The following is a 19095-nucleotide window of genomic DNA, read 5'->3' on the forward strand; positions in this document are numbered from 1 at the left end:
AAGAGGACAGCTCCTTCTCCTCAATTGGAGAAGCAGAGACTAGATCAATGGTGCACATCTACCAATTACGCATCTCAACTCCTGAGCTGGTGTCTGATCAATCCTAGCAGTAGAACACTGAGAGCAACCCTAACAGGCTCTCCACAGCCCATCTCTCAACCAACCGAAGAAATCGCTGGCGAACACCAAGGATGACTTGTAACAAAAGGTCTGGGAGTTGCAGTTAGAAATAAGTAGGAAATCTGTCAGAGACGTCTGTTAAATCGACTATGTGTGTTGTAGAGGGAAATAACTCTTATTTGAAGTAGGTAGCGGGAAGCAGCAGAGAGAGTAACAAGTGGATTGACCGTCCATCCTCACGTCAATTCTCAATTCACCGGTCTGGTGGTCTGTGTCCAAATGAGAGCGTCAGCTCAGAAATAATAATTTCATGGGGCGAGAAAGGAACAGAATGACTTAGATATAAGTGAGAGAGAGAGAGAGAGAGAAAAAAAAACCCAGGTTGGACGCACAAACAAGCTGTAGGAGGCGTGCGCACATAACTCAAGGCCTTACCTCGATGCGTCTCCGTCAGTCTTTACATTTGAGATCGGTCTTACATTTGGGCTTCACGTGCAGGCACGGTCAACAGCCTGGTTTCATAGCCGTGACGATTGTGCGTCGGCATTCCTCACCCTGGAATAGCGATGATAAAGTGGGCTGACTTGCCCGTCTACCCTATTACCAGTCAATATCAAACGATGGCTAGCTGATGACGTCAACTAATCCCAAGGTCTGCAACATGTGACCTAATAATCCTCATTCAATTCACTCTAACAACCTCGTGTGAAGTGAAATAAACACCTGGAGGAATGGTTTGTCCGAACATAATATATTGTATATACTGTACTGTATATGGCTGTGTAGGGGCAATCAAAGGGATCACATAAAAAAAAAAAACATGTTTGATGTACGTTTGATTGGTTGTGTTAAATATGCGTTCAGCTAGCTGGCCATTATGGTTCATCAGAGTATCATCCTCTACACCTCCTCCTCAGTATATAATAAAAGCGATGAAGACAGTGAAAAGAGGTGTCACTGCGGCGACCTGAGAAGATGTTACACTTGGAGAAGAGTGACCCCCCCTCCCCCCCCGACCCCCCCCCCCCCAAGCAGCCCCTCCTGACGGCTGTGTACGTGCACTAATGAAAACATGGCTGAGGTTAGCGCCCTGCCCCTTACTTTGGCCTGCCCTCCCGACGCTGCCTGATTAATGACCTGTCCCTTGGTGACAGGCAGGCAAGCACGCAGGCGGCTGGCCACGGCCATCACATCACACCGTGTTAGTGGAGAGAATATCCTCTCAACTAGATGCATGTTAATTGCACCATAGCAGGCAGCAGGTAAATGAATCCATAAATCAATCATATTTTATCCACCAGGGCATGAGTCATATAGCCGTCGTCAGAGACAGCTTTGCAAAGCAAAACAGAGATAGAATAATGGCTTTGGCAAGCACACAACAGATGAGATGGAGGATATCACAGTTGATTATGTGTGGGTATTACCACCTGAATTAAACAACACAATATTCTCACAACATACTGTAGAGAGTGTAATATTCTCTCTCCTGACATGACAAAGAAGGCTGTTTTTTTATCCAAATCGGTCCATAGTGAACATAAATGTACATGCTATAAATGTATAAATGTACATGCTATTCAGCAGTTATTAAAATGCCCCTCTAGCTTGACATTCAGTTCACATGCCTACCCTGACTTTAAAAAAAAAATATATATATATATATATTTCAATGTGATTATAGGACAAAATGAGCCTATAATATAAAAGGCCTTCATACGTTAATTGCTTTAGTTACACATATCATATCAAATACATGCTTGAGTTGCACATTTTCAAAGAGGAGAGCCAGCATCCAAGCTGCATTTGAAAAAGGACACCAAAAAAAAAAAAAAAGATTCTCTTTCAGGTGAGCCTTTCTGTCTTTTGGTTAATTTGTTTTATCCAGATGTTTGACGATCATCATTTTAAATGGCACTTTACGGTGATAGTCTTTTCTTTCCTTCCTGCGCCTGTTTGTAAATTGGCCACAACATGCCACTCAGAGGGGTTTATCCCACACAGGCAGTTTAACAAAACCACCGATGAATACAAACCAAGCCAAACAGAACAAAACAAAGCAGCAAGACAAAACTGTGTTCATAGTCTCTCTTTCACAGTAAACACTTCTCTCATCCTGAGGGAGGGCGTGTAAAGCCAGTGCAATTAACGAGTAAATGGAGATTTTACAGATAATGAACAGGAATTCAACTGGAGTGTAGCTCTATTAGTATTCTACCAGACATGCCAGGACATAATGGTAAAGCTATCAAGGGCAACAGAAATTTAGCATAAGAATTTATGTAATGAACCGTGTTTGGGATTCAAGTCACGGAGGGCTGAACTGTTGGAGGTTCTGGCTGTTTCTCTCTCAATACCAATACCTCCAGAATATCAGGCAGGCAGGGCCGGGTCTGTCTGCAAGGTGCAACCACGGCAACACATTGAGCTGGGCGCTAACACACTGAACCATCCTGCCCATACCGACGGTGCCGGAGTCAGCCAAACTAATCTAATAAAAAGCAACATCAAAAGGTTCGGGAGTTGAATCCCCCTAGCACCATGGCTTTTTAAGGGACCACAAAGTCATTGACTTTATTGTGTTATCCCCGACTAGTTTTTTAAAAATGTATGTACTGTGTGTATATGTAATTTTGTAAGCTGTCAAATCAAAATCAATCAATCGACCTTTGAAGACTTCCACAACAAAAAAAACAAAAAAAATCTGACAGGACTGCAACCACAATGCCACAGTTGAACACAGAGAAAAACATGTTATATAACTAACCCATCCATTCTCAGAGGATGTCTCTCCTAGACAGAGCTCAAATTAAAAAAAAAAACTGGGACTCAGTGGGGTTGAAACAGAGAAAAAAGGCATTTGGAAATTGAACAAGCTACAAACACTACCATTTAACATGGCTGCCATTAATAGTGCATAATTAATTTCAATAAACATGCCATAAACATGCAAATACAGCACCAGTGCGTACCATAATAATCAGCGGCTTGGTCTTCATAGTACAGGAGCCATACAATATGGGCTTTCACGCTACGTTGTGAGCATACAGTAGTAGGGCTAATATATACAGTAATAGGGCTCATACATGCAAATGGCTAAATACAGGCTATGCATTCTGTTGTCGAGAATATAGGAGGCACACCTATAGGCCAAAAGCACCATTGCACAGGTGGCCACTACTCGCTACACTTTGTGATTTTTATCTCCCCCAACCCCGTTTAATTTCAGGGCTCCTCAGCAGAAATCGACTGCTGGAGGAGGACATTCAATCTGCAGACAGAGAGAGAGGAAGAGAGGGAGAGAGAGAGAGGAATGGTCCCAGCCTTCTCAAACAAGCCCATGGGGATACAGGGAGAGAGCGGACCGGGCAGCGACTCAGCTCACCTCTCAGGATAATGGATTTTTTATTATTTCATTTCAATTCACCAGTTCTGGAATGTGATGAGACTGGACCCTAGAGTATGACAGTGTTACAGTGCCTTGCAGAATTATTCAGACCCCTTGGATTTCTTCACATCTTACTGTGCTACAAAGTGGGATTCAAATGTATTTAATAGTAAAACAAAAATTGTCAACAATGTACACAAAATACTCTAATGTCAAAGCGATCATTCATATTTTTTAAGTTAAATAAAACATTCATAACTAAAACACAGTCACTGCATAAGTATTCAGACCCTTTGTTATGGCAAGCCAAAATGAGTTTGAGAGTAAAATGTGGCTTAACAAATCACAGAATAAATTAAATGGACACTGTGTGAAGTAATAGGGGTTGACATGAGTTTTGAATGACTAAACCTTCCTCTGTCCCCCATACATACAACCTCTGTAAAGGTCCCTCAGTCAAGTATTGAATTTCAAGCACAGATTCAACTACAAAGAGAACGGAGCTTTTCGAAAGCCTCTTAAAGATGGTCAGTGATTGGTAGACGGGTAACAATAACAAATCAGATATTGATTATCTCTTAAGCATAGTCAAGTAAATAATTATCCTGTGGATTATGTATTAAACCACCCAGACACCTCAAAAGATACAGTTGTCCTTCTGAACTGAGCTGCAGGACAGGATTGAAACTGCTAAGGGATGTTCTCATGAGGCCATTGGTGATTTTATAACAGCTACAGTTCAATGACTGATGGGAGAAAACTGAGGATGGATTAAACAACTTGTAGGGACCTAAATGACAGTGAAAATAATACAAATGCACAGAAAAAATATATATTCCAAAACATGCAACAAGTCACTAAAGCACAGCAAAGAATTACACTTTTTGCATAAATGCAAAGCCTTATGTTTGGGCAAATCCAACTCAAAACGTCACTGAGCAACTACCTCCTTATTCTCAAGCATGGTGGTGGCTGCATCATGGTATGAGTATGCTTGACATCAACAAATACTGGGGAGTTTTTCAGGATAAAAAGAAACGGGATGGAGCTAAGCACAGGCAAAATGCTAAAGGAAAACCTGCTTTACACCAGAGACTGGGAGAGGAATTCACCTTTCAACAGGACAATAACCTACAATAAATCTACACCGGATTTGCTTACCAAGAAGACAGAGAATGTTCCTTAGTAACCAAGTTAAAGTTTTGACTTAAATCTGCTTGAACATCTATGGCAAGACTTGAAAAGTACTGTGTGCCATGATCCCCAACATCTTGACAGAGCTTGAATAATTTTTTTAATAATAAAAATGGGTAAATATTGCACAATCAGGTGTGGAAAGCTCTTAGAGATTTATCCAGAAAGACTCACAGCTGTAATCACTGCCAAAGGTGTTTCTAACATGTATTGACTTATGCAAAACTATATTTTAGTTATTACATTTTTCATTCATCTTTAAAAAAAAGTACAATTTTTTCTTCCACTTTGACAGAGTATTTTGTGTACATTGCTGACAAAAAAATGAAAATTAATTCAATTTGAATCCCACTTTGTTACACAAAAGAAGGAGGATTCTTTATAGATAACATTGATGTCATCGCTGAATAATTTGGCAGCTCATTTATGCACTGTAGTTTCATGGCGCATAAAGAATAGGGCAAGCATTTCGTGAGGGAGTTATATAAAATAGTGCACTATGACAGTGGTTTTCAAACTTTTCTTGCCCAGGCAAACTGGCGACCCAGCATATGTTAGAAAAAAGGTGAACGATAATGGCAAGTAAAATAAATACTTTATTTTAATGAATAGATTTGGTTGATAGCTTCATTATTTTGACCTCCCCACAATTAATTGGAAGAGGAAGTGTCAACTCTAACATAGCCTAAAAGCTGAAAAGGGAAAGGTAGCTTGTCGTCGGAGAGAACATTTAGCTGTTCTAAAGGTCATTTTCTGCAATTCTTCAGATTTTTTCATTGAGCTGAAAGAAAATTTTAAAGATTATAAGTTCATTTCCAGCAATTCTATACAGTTTGGCATGGAGTTGAGGGACAATTTTGCAGCTTTAAAGCACATTTCCTGCAATTAAATGCATTTTGCCATGGCTAATGCTGTATTCCTCTGCTCAAACAAAATCAATGGGCATGTGCCCTGACTGTCTAATTTCTATTCGATTGTTAGTTCTCAAACATTGTATTATGAAAAAATATATATAGTTCAATATCTTTTCTGCATGCTTTTTATCTGGTTTTGGTCGTTTAAGTTGACAATGAAACTGTTTTTCCATCCCGAAAATTACCACTTAGACAGCCCGCCTAAGAATTTTCTATACAGAAAACCCCCTGTAATTAGCTCCAATGACTGTAATTTCCTCCATATTAAAGGGATGGTTTGAGATATTGGCAATGAAGCCATTTATCTACTTCCCCAGAGTTGGATGAACAGGAACAGCTAGCACGGTAACTGTTCCTGTAGACTGCCTGTCATTGCGCTAACGCTAGTTAGCATTGGCTCATGAAACTATCTCTAACTTATTTCATACTGGACGCAGAGACATAAAAGGTTATCCACAATGTTCTTCTGTTGTAGCTAGCTAGCGAAAATGTATTAAAGAAATGTTGGTATGCGTCTTTCTACTGTAGTCATGTGCAATATGGTAACCTTACAGTTGATTTGTTCCATTGCAAAAAAAATGCTTTTCCAAGCCAAACCCAAGTCACTGCCTCCCTGAAAATGTGTGTGTGTGTGTGTGTGTGTGTGTGTGTGTGTGTGTGTGTGTGTGTGTGTGTGTGTGTGTGTGTGAGAGAGCATGTGCGTGCTAGTGTGTGTGTGAATGTACTGTATGAGTTAAATTATCTCCAGCAGTGGTATGATGGACAGCATGTCGGGTGGTTCCAGGTCATAGGGTAAAGGGTCAGGCCCCAGATGAAATGTTGTTTTGTGCCTATGAGGGAGACTCTGTAAAGACCAAGCAGTATTAATGGGTGAAACTAAGTAAAAGTGCTAGCGCTGCAAGATGCCCTAGACAGGGGCATCTGAAAGACAAAGAATTATGAACTGAAGTGTGTGAGGTCAGGCCCATATGCCCCGACAGAAGCTATATTAATCTGCCTGCTGAGAACAGGCACTGAGGGGGCAGGGAGAGAGGGAAGAGAGAAGAGGAGAGACAGAGGGGGGGAGAGGAGAAAAGGGCAAGGAGCACTAGGGGGAATTGATAGTGAGCAAATAGACACAGGGTTCTTGTACTGTTTTGTTTTGTGTGTAGTTTGCATTTGTGTGAGTGTGTTAGTGTATATAGCTGTCTATGTAAAGTGTAGGATTAGGAAGAGGAAATTAGATCGCTGTCCACAGTAGAAAGGGAAGTCATAAAACCTAATAAACTAACTAACAAACAGTGGTGTAAAGTACTTAAGTAATACTTCAAAGTATTTTTACTTAAGTAGTTTTTTGGGGTATCTTACTTTACTATTTATATTTTTGACAACGTTTACTTCACTACATCCCTAAAGAAAATAATGTACTTTTTTTTTTACATTTTCCCTGACACCCAAAAGTTACATTTTGAATGCTTAGCAGGACAGAAAATGGTCCAATTCACACACTTATCAACAGAACCTCCTTGGTCATTCCTAAAACCTCTGATCTGGCGGACTCACTAAGCACAAATGGACCGTTTGTAAAATATGTCTGACTGTTGGAGTGTGCCCCTGGCTATCCGTAAATTTAAAAAAAACTGAAAATTGTGCCCCTGGTTTGCTTAAAATAAGGAATTTTCAATTATTCATACTTCTACTCTTGATACTTAAGTGTATTTAAAACCAAATACTTTTAGACTTTTACTCAAGTGGTAATTTACTGGGAGACTTTCACTTTTACTTGAGTCATTTTCTATTAAGGTATCTTTACTTTTACTCAAGTATGACAAATGGGTACTTTTTCCACCACTGCTAACAAACCACCATGCTGCAGACTTTTGGGGAAATGCACGGCCTAAAAACCTGAAAAGCAGCAGAAACACAACTCATGCTGCTCGGAAACCAGATCAGGAAATACAACCCTAACATCCTGAACACTGTCTCGTTATTCCTGCGTAGCTTAGCTAACATGATGGAATTGAAAAAAAAACAGAGTTCCTCGAGTAAAACTGATTTTCTCACTCAGTAGAGGCATGCTGGCTGTGACTCAGGCGCCAGGCTCCATTTTGGAAAGGAGGGAACAGGCAGGTAAAGGCGCCCGGGAGGTAGCAGGAGTAGCAGGAGCACCTGGTAAATAAAACATCTGAGAGACACGCCCTGTAGTCCCAGTAACATGAATTGTGCATGCGGCGTGTTTGGAGTGTGATCTGGGAACATAGAGGAGCGACTCACAACCCAGCAGGAGCACAGCAATCACACACACCAAACAAAAGACAGAACAGAGGGGGAGAGGAGGACACCAGCTTCCATCTACCAGAACACCAGAGAGAGCGAGCAGCAGGCAGGGCCTCTGCCTGTGTGCCAGTGTGGCTGTGTGTGAAGATGGGCAACGGCAGGAGGGGATGTTGAGTTCAGAGCTCTAGCAGCTGGGCAGAGGGCACCCACAAACCTGACCAGAGCCTTTAGGTTTAAGGTAAAGACCTTTGTCAATTGGATAAATACAGCCAGCTGTACAGTACCAGAAGCTGATAGGAAGCATAAAGTGTTCCTGTCCCTCTGAATAGGGAGGGTGTCCAAACATGAATGGATAGTAGGTAGGTAAGCAGGGAGACAGTGTGACTGACCTGGTCTCCAGGGGCACGCTGCTGTTCAGCGCCCAGCTTTCCTGGAGCTGGACTGACTCTGGCGTGGATGGGCCCTCCCCGGGGGCCGCCGAGGGGGCATGGGTTGGGCCGCGGCGGCTGGCCAGGGTGTTGCGGTTCAGGGAGTTGGCCGACGACTGGTGGTGGTTGTGAGGAGGAGGGAGTGGCGGCCGCAGAGACTGACTGTGGTGGTTGTTGGGAGGACCTGAAGGAGAACACAGGAACAAATTAGGGCTTATTGTTTGACAGGAATGGTGTTCTAGCGCATAGTGAATATTTCAGTTGTTATAGCCTTGGTGGGGGCTTTATAAATGTGTACTACTTCACAGCCTGAATTGACTGATTTAATGAATGCATTATCCATTGACAGTGATGTATGTTTGGATGCTTTAGTTTCATATAGAACATTTTTCATTTCATGTGTTACAAATTGCTTTATGAGAACAGGTCAGATCCAAATACAAAAACACCTCTGAAGAAATAACTAAAATTGTACAAGTATAATATTTTACAGACTAAATCCAACCTCCTGTAGTGACCAATTCTGTAACGGCTTTCATTGGTGGAAGGAGAGGAGGACCAAAATGCAGCGTGGTACGTATCCGTAATAACTTTTACTGAGAATGAATACAAAATACAAAAAGAACAAGAGAATCAAAATGAAAACTGAAACAGTCCCAAATGGTGAAAACACTAAAACGGAAAACTACCCACAACCCAGTGGGAAAACAGGCTACCTAAGTATGATTCTCAATCAGAGACAACGATCGACACCTGCCTCTGATTGAGAACCATACTAGGCCAAACACATAGAAATATAACGTATAGAACAAAACATAGAAAAACAACATAAAATGCCCACCCCAACTCACGCCCTGACCTAACTAAAATAAAGACATAAAAAAGGAGCTCAGAACGTCAGAACGTGACAAATTCACCTTATCCATTCCATAACTAAAAAAGAGAAACATTTATGAAAATTGAAAGCTGTGAATTATAACTTTGTGAAAGTTTAAAATGTTAATTATGATTAAAACTATCCAAATATTGGAATCAAGTGTTCTTAACTTTTAAACATTTAATCAAATAATATGATACAAATACTTGTATGCATTTTTGTAGCAGCCCTAAATCATTCCATTTAATTAAAAGATAATGAAAGTAGGTAAATACTTCCGATTTTGGTAAATGAGATCTAAATCTCTAAATTAAGGTATTAGAAAATATCACTAATTACTCAAGTCTAAAGAGAAATATTTGAACGATTCTCATTTCTATCTACAGATACTGTATGATACAGAGAACAAATTGTGTAGCAACATGAATAAAATCTTAGTGCTTCCACCTCCACACATTCTTTACAAAGCCTGCGTGACGGACTGATCGGACAATGGCAAGACATCAATGAATCAACATTTTCCTCAAAAATGGTCAAGATAAAAGACAATATATACTTCTTCCATGATGCAAAATAACAGTCTTATTGACTAAAAGGCAACGCCTACTGTATAAAAAAAGCACACAAACACATACACTGAGTGTACAAAATGACAGACAGACCTGGTGAATCGAGGTGAAATAATGATCCCTTATTGATGTCACTTGTTAAATCCACTTCAAATCAGTGTAGATGAAGGGGAGGAGACAGGTTAAAAGAGGAATTTTAAGCCTTGAGACAATTGAGACATGGATTGTGTATATGTGCCATTCAGAAGGCGAATGGGCAAGACAAAAGATTTAAGTGCCTTTAAAAGTGGTATGGTAGTAGGTGCCAGGCACACCGGTTTAAGTGTGTCAACAACTGCAACGCTGCTGGGTTTTTCACGCTCAACAGTTTCCCGTGTGTGTCAAGAATGGTCCACCACTAAAAGGACATCCATCCAACTTGACACAACTGTGGGAAGCATTGGGGTCAACATGAGACAGCATCCCTGTGGAATGCTTTCGACACCTTGTATAGTCTATGCCCCGATGAATTGAGGCTGTTCTGAGGGCAAAAGGGGGTACAGCTCAAGATTAGGAAGGTGTTCCTGATGTTTTGTATACTCCGTGTGTATTCTCCAACGGGTTTCTCCTTCCTTTCCTTGTACAATTAATTTAAGCTATTGAACATTTCAGGAGTAGCATAAAAATATCAGTTACCCATACAGTATGTAATGTCAACATCGTAAAAAAAACAGTGGGCCTACCTGATTACGTACACAGCACTGATAACTGAAAGAATGAGAGTCATACCAAGACCTAAGACATGAGCTAAGAAAGGGAGGCCTTTTACACAAAATGTCTTGTGAAAAGAGGAGAAATGAGAAAGGGAGCTGAGATCAGTCATGGTTTGGAGGGCCAGGGTGTGTAATCTCCCACACCACACTGTGTAAGGACTGGAGAAAGACCCAGTGCTACAAAACCCACAGTTCACAAAAGCTGCGTTTGGACTGCAGGGACGCAGGGAACAATCTGAGCAGCACAATAGGGCTGAGAGCAGTGGATTATAAAGTGTGACGTGTCCATCAAAGCACACTCCACACTACAGCCCTGGCTAAACACAATGGTATTCTGGTACTAACCCTTTAATGTGCTCTGATAACCTTGGTCGGGCTCTGATCTAATGCTTCTTCCACTGTTTCCCCTGCAAACTGCCGTTCAAACTCAAAATCGAGCTGACAGCCATGGAGGTTGTTTACCAACCCTCAACAGGTCTGTGGGCACACAAAAGGACGCACAGTCAGAGGCCTCAGTTTCTAACCTTCAGTAACGACATCCCTGTGTGAAACAGTGGAAACCCACCAACACAATGGCCGGGCTCCTCATCTGTTTAAACATACTGCCGAGATCACAGTGGAGATCTGAGCAGGGGGGTTATCAAAGTCCCTTCTGTAATACGCAGATTACAGCATTCTGCAGCGTGCTGGCCTGTATTGGTCTACTGTATTGTGTGTTTAATAGCTCTAATACAAAGGCCTTCTAAGATGGAATTCATGCCCTTTCATCCGCCTTGGGGTGGGCAGGTAGCCTAGTGGTTAGAGAGTTGGGACAGTAACCAAAAGGTTGCTGGGTCGAATCCCAGAGCTGACAAGGTAAAAATGTGTCTTTCTGCCCCAGAACAAATCAATTAAGCCACTGCTCCCAGGTAGGCCATCATTTAATAATAATTTGTTCTTAACTTACTTACTTGCCTAGTTAAATATATCTATTTTAATTAAGATTAAGATCACTTATTGGTCGATAGCACAATTTGACTTCCGCTTTTAGCTCAACCCTTCCGAAATACACACATATAGGCTTGGAGAGGTGCAGGGGGCTGCCACACTGGGAGTCTGGGGAGCTGGGTTTTGATACCAGCAACCTTCCGGACGCCAGCTCACTTCCTGCTCTGACCCTGGATTTGAACCAGCAACCCTCCAGTTACCTGCCGGTTACCTGTCACAGCCAGTCTTTCCACAGAGGATCAGCCCTTCCACTGTGGCTCAGTACTACTATCTCCATACCTACTTAAACAACATATGCCATCGGAAAAAGACAGTTGTGCTGCACGGTAGAGGAATGGCAGGGCACCTACAGTTGAAGTCGGAAGTTTACATACACCTTGGCCAAATACATTTAAAAACTCAGTTTTTCACAAATCCTGACATTTATTCCTAGTAGAAATTCCCTGTCTTAGGTCAGTTAGGATCACCACTTTATTTTAAGAATGTGAAATGTCAGAATAATAATAGAGAGAATGATTTACTTCAGCTTGTATTTCTTTCATCACATTCCCAGTGGGTCAGAGGTTTACATACACTCAATTAGTCTTTGATAGCATTGCCTTTAAATTGTTTAACTTGGGTCAAACGGGTCGGGTAGCCTTCCACAAGCTTCCCACAATAAGTTGGGTGAATTTTGGCCCATTCCTCCTGACAGAGCTGGGGTAACTGAATCAGGTTTGTAGGCCTCCTTGCTCACACATGCTTTTTCAGTTCTGCCCACACATTTTCTATAGGATTGAGGTCAGGGCTTTGTGATGGCCACTCCAATACCTTGACTTTGTTTTCCTTAAGCAGTTTTCCACAACTTTGGAAGTATGCTTGGGGTCATTGTCCATTTGGAAGACCCATTTGCGACCAAGCTTTAACTACCTGACTGATGTCTTGAGATGTTGCTTCAATATATCCACATAATTTTCCTGCCTCATGATGCCATCTATTTTGTGAAGTACACCAGTCCCTCTTGCAGCACCACCACAACATGATGCCGCCACCCCCGTGCTTCACGGTTGGGATGGTGTTCTTGGCGTGCAAGCCTACCCCTTTTTCCTCCAAACATAACGATGGTCACTATGGCAAACAGTTCTATTTTTGTTACATCAGTCCCATGTGCAGTTGCAAACTGGCTTTTTAATGGCTGGCTTTTTAATGGCGGTTTTGGAGCAGTGGCTTCTTCCTTGCTGAGCAGCCTTTCAGGTTATGTTGATATAGGACTCGTTTTACTGTGGATATAGATACTTTTGTACCTGTTTCCTCCAGAATCTTCACAAGGTCCTTTGCTGTTGTTCTGTGCACTTTTCGCACCAAAGTACGTTCATCTCGAGGAGACAGAACACGTCTCCTTCCTGAACGGTATGACAGCTGCGTGGTCCCATGGTGTTTATATACTATTATATACTATTGTTTGTACAGATGAACGTGGTACCTTAAGGCGTTTGTAAATTGCACCCAAGGATGAACCAGACTTGTGGAGGTCTTCAATCTTTTTCTGAGGTCTTGGCTGTTTTCTTTTGATTTTCCCATGATGTCAAGCAAAGAGGCACTGAGTTTGAAGGTAGGCCTTGAAATACATCCAATTGACTCAAATGATGTCTGTTAGCCTATCAGAAGCTTCTAAAGCCATGACATCATTTTATGGAATTTTCCAAGCAGTTTAAAAGTACAGTCAACTTAGTGTACGTAAACATCTGACCCACTGGAATTGGGATACAGTGAATTATTATATAAGTGAAATAATCTGTCTGTAAACAATTGTTGGAAAAATGACTTGTGTCATGCACAAAGTGGATGTCCTAACCGACTTGCCAAAACTATAGTTGGTTAACAAGAAATTTGTGGAGTGGTTGAAAAACGAGTTTAAATGACTCCAACCTATGTGTATGTAAACTAGCCTAGTGGTTAGAGCGTTGGACTAGTAACCGAAAGGTTGACAGATTGAATCCCTGAGCTGACAAGGTAAAAATCTGTCGTTCTGCCCCTGAACAAGGCAGTTAACCCACTGTTCCTAGACCGTCTTTGAAAATAAGAATTTGCCTAGTTAAATAAAGGTTTAAAAAAAAACTGTAGCTGCACTGCTGTTTTATTAGTGGGAGCAGCAGCTTTTTCAGAATGGATGACATGGTGACTTAACCCTCCACAATAAAGAGATGCAGCACGTTTGGGTCACAGCAGAGTGGAGGGGTGCCTAACACAGCACACACATGATCACACACGTGAACAGAAAGCAACAACATCAGCCAGGCAGAACAAGTGCACTCACACAACCTATCCCCGGAGAATTATGCCTTTTCTCTTTCTGCCTGGAAGACAATCATTCCAATTCCAAACAAAGTCCTATGAGGAGCAAGAGGGGCAAACTAGAAATTAGCAAATGAGGATACAAACTTAATAACAGGCAGCCATGTTGGTAATTACCCACTCCATGGATATAGAATGAACAAACTTCTAAAAGGTTAATTGCTTTTCTGTCAGCAAGGCAGCTCCTCGCTACAGTGGCAGAAATGGAAATTGAGATTGTGTCTGTTTTCTTTATATTAAATCAGGGGAAAAAATGATATTATATTTATTGTAAGAAATATGTATTACACCAAAAAAAATTGCTAAATTAATAAAATAAATGTTTCCATTAAAAACAAAGATTTATGGCAAGATTTATCCAAGTAAAATTGGTATCAGCCAAGCTGCAGCAACATCCATATGAGCATGACTAAAACTTTGTTGTGTAGCTTTAAATCTCATCCTGTATCATAAGCTCCTTTAATGTAAAAAATGTTGGGAAACAGCACTGAGCTGTAGTTCCACCCAAAAATGACATTCATTTCCCCCTCTATCCTCTACCTCCTTTTGCTTTTCTAAATGTAATTTTATTTTTATTTTCTTCCCCGTCAAGAGTTGATTCATAATTAAGTTCTAATTTACTGTGCAAACCTACAGTATGCAAAAGAAAACTCAATAAAACAGAGACGAGAGCCCGTGTCAAATAAGGTACTATATGATGGTTGTTGTTTTAGAATCATTCCTGAACAAAAAACTGGATGCCAGCTCAAGCCAATTTGCTACAAAACTCAGTTTAAACTTGAAAATCTCTGTTTGAACTTGAAAATCTGCTCCAACTCTCTTTAAACAGTATGGGAACAGAGGAAAACACACACACACACACACACATGAAATGGTCTACATGCCTATTTGTTTCTCCAATGTTTAGGAGTCCAGGCAAAATAACAATTGCTGTAGATAATGACTCAGGTGTAGAAATGTGTTTTATAGCCACCTCAGCTATCAAAGATACATGTGGAGAAAAGAGACAGAAAGCTGAGAGGGAATAAAAAAGGCTAAAAGCAATTACAGATCAGAGGCAATGCAGGGCGAAATGGAAGCACAGCACAACAGCTTCCCGGGTCCGCTTGTTGTTGTTAGTGGTGCATGGCGATGTTGAAATTACTGCAGCTCAGATTCGCAGGCTACGGGCTAGAATGACAAGGATTAAAATAAATTGCCCAACATGAGCGGTGGGAACCTTGGAAAAACAATACGAGTAAAAGCATAAATGTCAATTTGGAATGATAAAAGACACAATCTAAACAGGGCAAGAGAAGCCTCAAGACAGCGCAAGGTAATAGAAATTGTGATTTTTACTGTGACTCAGCCCGCTTAAAAATAAATGAGGTGGCATGATTGGAAAGGGGGCATTTTTCTGTCTTCCAGCCGTTTGTTCGTTCCACCTATCTATCTCTTCACACAAACCAAAGACAGGTGCAAATCTCTTCATTGAAACAGGCCCAAAAGGTCAGTGTACTCATGACAGCTCTCAACGCCTCAACGAGTGTTGGACGCCTGCCAAGCTGAAAGGGTTAACATTTGGCTTCGGCTGCAAATTGGTAAGAACGGTGTTATGGATATGCAAGAGCCAGGATTCAGCTGAGGGTGTCCAGACTTCCTTTTCTTCCACTGCTAGCACATCATATCGTAATAGAGAATGGCAGGATTAGAAGCAGAAGCAGTTCCATTCGTTTTTTCCCACTTCTGTTCGGTGAATAAACTTCATGTTGACAATTCTGTCGGGCGTTTCCAGAGCGATAGGATGGGTGGCAAAACACAGACCCGCAGCAACACCACACCAAGTCAGATCAGTGAGCGGCCATGCTTGAGAAGCCGTGGATCATACCCCTACTCTTCTAAAGAGCTGAGGATCTGGAACTGCCGAAGGACAGCTCAGTTTCGGAGTGCACTACTTAGCCCTGTCCCCTTGATCTTTTTCTTTCTTGGGGATTTAATTAAAAAGCAAGATTGCAGTATGTTAGTGCAAATGAAATACAGAGACATACTGATGGAGAGAAGGGGGGGGGGGTGAGACGGAGGTAGTTTTTAAATATTCAGAGCACACTATTTCCCTGCCTCGGTCACTCATCTCCACTAATTAGACAATAATAACTGTCCAGCAGCAACAGACAGGGAGACGAGACTACTGCACATTCAACTTGAAACCCCTCCAAATCAAATACCCCAACGCTATGAAATTACATTCATCACCAGAGAGATCTGTGGCATTAATACAATTTATTAATACAAAATTTAAGACCAGACAAATTCCTTTGGTAACAAAGTGGTATAGAGAATGGAGTGATCAAACATGCAACACACCGCACAAACCTCTAGTGATTTCCCTGCTGGAATGTTTTCCTACTTCATAAAACGCATAGACACCGGAAATCGCAAGAGGGGAAAAAAAACAACAACAGATGAATAATGCATTGGTAGCATTAGTGCGCTAAGAGCCTGAGTCTTTCCAGGAGTAGCTCCTGCGTCTGCCACTGCTCACATCCAGTTCTGGCTAAACCTTCCCAGAGAGTGTGTGGAGAGACAGGCCCCAGGAGGCACACATACAGTGCTGATGCCATCGACACCTCACTTCTCCCCCCATGGCACCCGAGAATGTGACGGCCTCAGGAAGAGAGATGGAGCGTACACAAGGTGCTAATGCCGTAGCATGGGTTAGCGCAAAAATTAGCAGGAGACTAACAACGCATACCAATTACGCACAGCCGGCACTGGGGATAAGCCACAAGCAAGGCTAAGAGTGGAGGCTTCAGGGGCAGACTACATGTTTGAAGGCAATGTTTAGCATTTGTTTGGAGAGATGCAACACTGCCACAATATGGAAGAGGCATATTATGCATGCAAATATGATCATGGGAATGAAAAAGCCGTCACAATAATACAATGTGGAATTTAGGAGCAGGGAACGCAAAAATCAACAGTCATCCAACTTCAAACACACAGTGATTTAAACTGGGGTAACAAAATATGCAATGAGGCTAGAGGAGTTGAGGGGACGGATGACCGAGTTGTCGTAATAATAAGGGAATCAGTCGATAACTGAACAAGGCACGTGGGCAGGAAAACCAACTGCAGTGTAACCTTGGAGAATAAAAAGCATTGCAATATGACGGGGGAAAAAATGGCTCATTATCCGTTTCATCATTCAGCTTCTTGGTGGTTGTTGGTGAAAATGTTTCCCTTTGAGAAGTGATTGTACGAGAAAAGTACAGACGAGCCTGAGACGACACAATGTGTGCAGATGGCGGGGAAAAGTAAGTTACAAAACAGCACATTAGAATGCTTTGTAGGAGAACTATAGTATCCTATTACAGAACACAGTATGTGAACTGTGTGTGCTCTACATACAGGAACCTCAATCAAAAACGATAGCAGGATTCATTATCAGAAACAGGGAAAGAGAAGCCAGAGTGGAAAACAACAGGCAATTAAAATATTATTTATTCTATCCAGCTACCTAAACAATGGAGAGAAAAAAAGAAGGAAAAGCACACTTGACAAAGGAGGAGATGTGTTTGAAATCTCAATGGAATTGATGGCAAGGAAATCTAAAAAGCGCTTTAGATCTGTGATACCTCAGAGCTAAAAATACTCCTACGTTCCTTCCATGGAGAACATGAGGGCACAATGTCGACAGTGTTGATACATGTGCCTACCTGTCTAACAATCTGGGTTAATTGTGTTTAGTCGAAAATATCACTTCTGTTCTGACTCCAAACAGGACGAGGTGAGAAGCAGAGAGTCATATCAAAGCATTAATACAGCAGCACCAGGCCATCGACTTCCATGAGGATGATATGCTGGTGATATGCCATTTCATGTCGTAGACATACCACTTCATCATACCTACAAGTATTGACACTTCCATGAGGATGATATGCTGGTGATATGCCATTTCATGTCGTAGACATACCACTTCGTCATACCTGCAAGTATTGACACTTCCATGGAAAAATCATTCTATGGTCTTTTAACCGCCTGACTGACTGTGATAGATTTGATTTGATTTCTTGCACAGATGCTTTATGAACTGCATGCACGTGATGAGTTAAAGCTGGTATGACATAGTTTCTTAACAATATGCATATATATATAATACGTATTTACTTGAGGTCTAGTTATTGAAAACGTATGAACAAAATGCAGAATTATATTCTTGTTTTATTAATGTAAACAATCTTAAATGACGCTATGTACACCAAATATCGTAATGATGCACTTTTCTAAATGAATTAAAATTGGTGAAAATCAAACTAAAAAATTCATCATACCAAGTACTGTGTAAAAACAAAAAGTTTAAATCCTGGTACATAGGGTGACTGTTTTCTTTTTCAAAGTATTCTTAGTTACTCCCTGTTGATGTGGTACATGATAGGTGAACAGTGAGAGACGCAATACTCATATTTTAAGAGTAACGCACACATGTTGCACTAGAATACTGCCAGAGCAACATGTCAGCACTTAAGCAGCATGAGTACTGACAAATGGCACATACAATATTTTCACCAAATTGCTAGCAACCTCTAGTTGCTGCATTTTACTGTTTACTAAACTACTCTGTCTTTCTGTGCTGTTTCTCTTCCACATTTAGGCCTAACGCAAACGCAGCATGGAGAAATGTTACACTGAGACTCAAATCTCCAGAAACGCAGCCTCTTTAAGAGCAGAAGGCCATGCAGCAATACATTATCCAACACAATAATTAATAGGAATATCATACACATAGCAGCATCTGTTGAAAACAAGACCTATAAGCTACCATAATGAAAATCTAATTGTGGATTCCCCAATCAATAAGAACCATATCTGTCTTAAGACGACTAAACTTTTCACTAACCTATTTGATGTGTGCTTCGTCATGATTGATGTGGCTCCTCTGAAAAGTAAACCAATTTCAGCCCTGATGCAAAGTTGATTGAAATTGGCTATAATCACGTTACTCTCGAATTCTTTTAATAAAGATTTATGGCTGATTAAAGGACAGACTAATCTAATTAAGACTAGACCTTGTTCCAGCAAAAAAAACGGTTCCAACTGATTTTGCAAAATCCGATTTTCGTTTATCATATTGATATAACACTTACTGATTTAGATCCATAGAAGAGGAAGGAGGTCTATTTGAGAGATTTATTCCCCTATTTCCCATCATGCGTCCGTATGTTGACTTGATTCTATGATTGTTTGGGTTATTGGCAGGTATTGCTCAGAGTAGCTTTCCTGATTGCCTCCTCAGAGGG

General features: G+C 41.1%; 1 protein-coding gene across 5 annotated transcripts in view; it reads right to left on the reverse strand.

The window, feature by feature from the left end:
* The window catches only part of LOC129821964 (teneurin-2-like), a 263621-nt gene that overhangs the window by 44778 nt on the left and 199748 nt on the right, over nt 1-19095 (reverse strand). For all 5 annotated transcript variants that reach the window (XM_055879759.1, XM_055879750.1, XM_055879767.1 and 2 more), the window contains one exon: nt 8262-8484. In XM_055879759.1, the coding sequence (XP_055735734.1) occupies nt 8262-8484 (223 nt within the window). The remainder of the gene's footprint in view (nt 1-8261; nt 8485-19095) is intronic.

Source organism: Salvelinus fontinalis, chromosome 2 (assembly GCF_029448725.1).
Source record: "Salvelinus fontinalis isolate EN_2023a chromosome 2, ASM2944872v1, whole genome shotgun sequence".
Lineage (NCBI taxonomy): Eukaryota > Metazoa > Chordata > Actinopteri > Salmoniformes > Salmonidae > Salvelinus > Salvelinus fontinalis.